We start from the raw sequence: 6,000 nt of genomic DNA on the forward strand, positions 1-6,000 counted from the left end.
GTGGTCCTTTAGGAAAGAGGATGTCATTCAGACATGCACATGGCAGACCGAGATCGCGAAAGCCATCGCGAATAGTCTGCCGCGGGGCATCAAAAGACTGGCACTCACAGAGGAGATGCGCAAGGGTTTCAATGGAACCGCAATTCTGGCAGAAAGGAGTGCCAGTGTCGCGAAGGCGGAAGAGGCGTTCAGCTGTCCAAACACAACCTATGCGCATTCTAAGGAGAGTCGCGCGCTCACGAATGCCAAAGTCACTGAAGTGAATCAGCTGAGGGGGGCTGCCTGAGGCGACGCGACTGTCGGGTGCTTTTTGAGAATACACTCGTGTATAGCCAAGCGTGCGACGTCGAATGCGATGACGTCGGACGAGATAGGAACGTCTGCGTCGTGTGCAGACTTCGCTTGGTCAGCCCGCTCATTGCCGCTAATGCCAACATTTGAAGGGAGCCATAGACGCCGCGGTCTTGAGCAGCGCGAAGCTTGCGGTCTAGTGCCCGGACGACAGGTAGGTGGTGGACACGTTGCTTTCGGAGCATGAGAGCTGCTTTGGAATCGCATAAAATAGCGACGCGTCAAAGACTTGGGGTTTCCAGGATAATCCGCAGCCAAGTTAAGTGCAGCAAGTTCAGCTTTTGTGGAAGATGCGCGAAACGGAATTCGGCTCCGCGAGCGTGTATACATCTGCCTGCCAGAGGGGGAAAGGGCATGAAGACCCTGCGGCCGGTCTTTTACATGCGTGTGTTTTAGCGTGTGTAGGACCGCAGCGCCATCCTTGGGGAGCACGCGAAAGCAGTTTTTCAGCCGAAAGCCCTTCTCGCCCTAGAGCTCCCCTCTTTCTCTTAGCGGCCTTCTCTCAAAGCCCCTAACAGATCACGTATGACAACGAAGTGTATTGTGGCATGTATGTGCTTTTTCCACGCGTTATTAGAAATCGGAAATTATAATTCCGTGCATTATCAAATGCACAGCTCGACTGATATCTTGATAAACATTGAGAAGACACTGGCAGCAGTTATTTTTTGTGATTCGTTTGGAGAGCAACCGGCGCTTGTATGCCGGTCCCGTGGGAGGGCCTAGAGAGTCTCGTTGAATCTCGTGAAGTCTCGTACGGTGCCCGGATGTTCTCGTTTCAGAGCCCGGATGATGGCTCTCGGTGTCGGCGTGACGTCACCACACTGCCGACAACGGGCGCTAAAAGCATTTCATGCTTAAAAACTGCCAAAGGCCAGCTTGAAGGGGCCGCATGTCCCTTCAATGGCAGATCTCTACACGAAAGCAGAGCACTTGCATAATACCCAGCCCACTAAATGCCAAGGAAGAATATTGCATTCTGTATGCAACTGGAGTCCACGTGTGAAAAAACAAGCAAACCCAACTTAAAACATTCAAGCAAACAATGATGACAAGTACTGAGTTTTGAAAAGGTCTCGCAGAGTCTTCAACGTAATGTTTTCCAGCTGGATGTTTCATCATCACCATCATCAGCCTAGCTACGCCCACTGCAGGGAAAAAGCCTCTTCCGTGTCTCTCTAATCAACCTTGTCCTTTGCCAGCTGTGGCCACCGTATCCCCGCAAACCTCTTAATCTCATCCGGCCACCTAACTTTCTGCCGCCCCCTACGCTTGCCTTCTCTTGGAATCCACTCCGTTACCCTTAAGGACCAGCTGTTATCTTGCCTTCGCATTACATGCCCTGCCGAAGCCCATTTCTTCCTCTTTGATTTCGAATAGTATGTCATTAATCCGCGTTTGTTCCGTCACCCACTCTGGCCGTTTCCGTTCTCTTGCGTTACACCTATCATCCTAGATAACTTTTGACGATTTGTCCTTTTTCACCACTGGTTTATTCAAGCTTCACTTCGTTCTTTATACTCAATGCGGGAGCATCTGTTAGAATTTTAACATGAATCTCGCGCTTGTCACGCGAAAGCAGTTATTCACGCCCATTGGATACAGACAGAACAGCAGGAAAGACTGCTGGTATGTCTCTACGCTTTATAATGCGTAGAAGGTAGCGCGTTTTCTAATCGTTTCACCACTGAAAAGGCCGAGCACTGGAACGGGGCAGGCTTGTACACATTAAAAACCTCGTGACTCCTCTGTGGTAGTGTTATATCAACTCAGTACTTCTCTCATATAACCAGGATGCTCCAACAAAAAGCCATTGTTGAGTGGGCTATGCTTACGCGCTTTCACGAGCGTGTACAAGACGTACCCATGTGTCTTAGGTGTGGGAGTTTGCAGAAGCAAGCCTATTTATGGACAGTCATTTATTTACCCTTAAGAGTTGCGAACAAGATTAACAAAGTTCAAACAAATTGATACTTTGCGAATACAATAATAACACAAAACAATACAAAAGCATCATGAGGCCTATTACACAAATTATTACATTTTATCGACCTATTCCCCCCTTTCATGAATATTCTCAGCAAGGACAGAGTTACACCGCCTGACCTCACGCTTTCAAACATCGTACGGAGACAGGACTGAAGGGTATACCGTAGAGAAGCAGACATAGTTTAAAGGCTTATCTGCTCTGGAGGGTAAGGCTTCGTTAAAATTTAATCGGGAATGAATTATCTGAATTATTTAATTTTGATTCTATTCTTGCCTAATGGAGGACTGTTCTTGTGTAGAGCAACAATAGCGTCATTACGGGTATAGTCATGTGCCGCAAATTATATTAATTTTTCGCCTATGGACTACAAGACTTTTTGCTTCATGCCGTTTGCGCCTTATAAAACGTAAACCTAAAAAGCATGCACAAACGCTTTCAGTTTGCGTGGCTCCCAATAAGTGCCCCATGGAGTTGAACATGCATAGTCATCACGGGAACTTGGAGTGTTTGGTGCACCCCGTCAATTTTTACGGCCATCAAAAGTATACAGTGCATGTATTCCGTAGAGCAGGCTCAGGAACAATTTTTAAAGCCATATTTTCTCACGCGTAAGGGCAGTAGGCCATCGCAATCAAAATGTGCACGTAGCATATCACCGCGCTCAAAAGTTCTCTTTAAATACAAGTGAAAATGTCGCAAAAGACTTGCGTGGGATTCACTCATTCTGGCGGCGACAGTTGAAGCTAGTTGCCTATGTCCAGGAAAGCTGGGCTTGAGCCTGTGTGGAAGGCGAGTAACTTACCGCAAAAGAAAACATTAGTGGGCTATATACATGGTGTCTAAAGTTTTACTTGAGCTATGGTTTCTGAAACAAGCGATGCTTTTCTCAGAGTGCCCTGAATCGTCTTAAGCAAGCCGTCCGTCGTTTCCTATTGAACCTTCTGCCGTAGTGGAGCCCTCCACTACGGCGTCTCTCATAGCCTCAGTCGCTTTGGGACGTTAAACCCCATAAACCAACCAACCAACCAACTTTTTGCTGCCGTTTTGATACACGATGCGTTTTCCTCGGACCAAGCTGGAATGGTTTTACGTACCAATTTTAGTGCTACTTTTGCCACTTTTATTTCAGACGGCGCTCAACGTACCAAGTGCAGCTGATGATGGCTGCTTATAGGGACAACGTGGTAAGTGAGGCACGTTTTTTGTTATTGAATCACGGCTTGCGTGCCTTCACGAATCGCTTTTGTTTTCAAAAATCCTGCTCATAAGCTAAGGGCCTCAGGTCACGGAATCCATTACCGGCAGCGACGGCTGCATTTCGAGGGAGGCGAAATGCAGAAGGACGCCCATGTGCTGTGCCGATGTCAGTGTAAGTTAAAGATTCTTGCCAGGCCGAAATTCATCCGGATCCCGACACTAGGTAGTCTATTTTCTGTCCCTTTTTCATCCCTGCCCCCGCGGTGTGGTGGCAGTCGCAGTTACCGTGCCTCCATTCCTTTCAGCATGAATCAGTTATTGATTGCTGCGCACCGACAGTTACTGCACCCTTTAATGAGCTCAAGAATTGTCATTCGATTTGAGTAATTAGGCCAAACGCAGATATGTGGGCTAACATGACGTCAGGTGCTATGGCAGGTATTGCCATGGGTGGGACTTGGGTTGCTTGGGTTGAGTTGTGACCCAGGCTGCTGTTCCCGAGCAGCCTCTCAGGATTAAATTGGCTGCCGCGGGACATATGGTACAGGTTTCCCATCACCCGGTGGGCACGTGAGCAGCCGGTCACAATACCGGCTTTAGACAGACAGACGACAGACGGACAGACATACATGCGGGGAATGGCCATTATAAGTGCTGGCGCACTAAAAATCAATTCATTTAGTGTGCACATTTCCGAACTTCGCTCTCACTTTCAGGTAACACGTGAGGACATGGTAAGGCTGAGTAACTGTCTCACTCTCGGTGGACACCGAGCCGTGAGGGAAGGAACGAAGAAGGGAGTGAAAGAAGAAATCGAGAAAGGGACGCCGTAGTGGAAAGCCGCGAACTTATGTAGACCATATGGGGCTCTTCAACGCGCTTACATCGCAGACCACACGGGCGTCGTTTTAAGGTGCACGTCCAAAACGCGGCGGCCTCGACCAGGACTTAATCCACGTAGTCGGGCTCACAATACGAACGACATAACCACGGAGCCACCGTGGCGGTTTTGTGGCGCAAAAATGCTTGCTAGCCCGGCGCACCAGGTAGAAACATTGGCACCGAATAATTGCGTGTAGCGCTACGTGTGTGAACGGTCCTTTCCGACCTACTAGTATCATAAGCAAAAGAAAGAGGACCCACCCTACCCCCAGCGCGTGCCAAACCATGACAAATTGCACGCAGGTAGCACCTGACGAAGCACTTCTGGTGTCGAGACCATCGCACTGGTTAGGTTAGGTTAGGTTAGGTTAGGTTAGGTTAGGTTAGGTTAGGTTAGGTTAGGTTAGGTTAGGTTAGGTTAGGATAGGTTGGGTTGGGTTGGGTTGGGTTGGGTTGAGTTGGGTTGGGTTAGGTTAGGTTAGGGTGGATGTGGTCTCGACACCAATCAGGTGGCACCCGCATGCAGTTCGGCATCTTTTATTGTGTTTCATTTGATCGAAGTTTTAAAAATGGGTTTCTAGCGCAGGTCTGCCCGTCCAATAACGCGAGGTGACTGAACACTGAGGCGGCCGCGGCCAAAGAACACTGCTGAAACGCGTCGATCTGCAGCCAACCCTTCCAAAACTTTCTTTGGACAGTCTATAGACTGTCTATAGACCAATCCTAAAGAATAGTTTATAGGCATTAATAATCCAATTGACAGTATATAGACAATCTATAGATTTATGGCCATGCACTTTTAGTAGACTCTTGCCCATAGACAGTCTATAGACTGTGAATAGACAAAAGGAAATATCTATAGGAAGGCAATGAAGTCTAAGAAGTTTATAGACTGTCTGCAGGCCACTTTTTACAAGGAAAGTCTCGTCATTACGTGCGAGTGTACGAGGCGATGGCCGTCGCCGTCGTACGTCGCGTAGCAAGAATGTTTCATGCGGTCACAGCTTTAAGGCAATAGATTATTAAGGCAATTAAACGCGTCAGTTTGGCGCGTATACCAGATTGTTGTTGACAGCACGGCCACACTATGAGGTACGCGGAAGGGAGAACAATCACTTTAGGAATAGAGGGGGCTTGCTAAACCTGGTGAAGGAGTCGTAAGTTAGCGAAATTGTTGTCTACATGAGCAATGACCGTGACTCGTTATTTCATGCAGCCGCCAGGGCATCCACAGTGCGGCCACATCCCACTTGGCAATGGCGGCTTCGAAGTCCAAGGGCGAGCACATCATCCGGCGTCACGCTGATGAACTGACGGCGGGCAGCGTCCACTGAAGCACCTCTCAAAAATAAATGCTTGCCTATGGTATTGTTAATATAGCCACGGTCTTCAAGAAGGTTGATGGATTCGGGGTATACAGGGTAGAACTCCTCCTTCCTGGAGCTCACAATCCAATCACCTACTTGCCGCTGGGCGGCGCCGCCGTCTGTATACCGGCTACACTTTACAAACCGACATACGGGTGGTGGGGAAACTAGTCGTGTCGTCGGGAATGGGCGCTTTCAAGTACATTTGCGAAC

The 6,000-nt window shown here is 48.5% G+C and overlaps 1 protein-coding gene across 1 annotated transcript in view; it reads left to right on the plus strand.

The window, feature by feature from the left end:
* Positions 1-5,754, plus strand: part of LOC149331582 (protein Skeletor, isoforms B/C-like) — a 30,026-nt gene extending 24,272 nt beyond the window's left edge. Inside the window, exons 9-10 of the mRNA XM_089557378.1 lie at positions 4,255-4,261; positions 5,637-5,754. Coding sequence (XP_089413504.1) covers positions 4,255-4,261; positions 5,637-5,754 — 125 coding nt within the window. The remainder of the gene's footprint in view (positions 1-4,254; positions 4,262-5,636) is intronic.
* Positions 5,755-6,000: the final 246 nt, after the last annotated feature.

The sequence above is a fragment of the Amblyomma mixtum genome, chromosome 8 (genome assembly GCF_055824585.1).
Source record: "Amblyomma mixtum isolate Tamu chromosome 8, ASM5582458v1, whole genome shotgun sequence".
NCBI classification, from domain to species: domain Eukaryota; kingdom Metazoa; phylum Arthropoda; class Arachnida; order Ixodida; family Ixodidae; genus Amblyomma; species Amblyomma mixtum.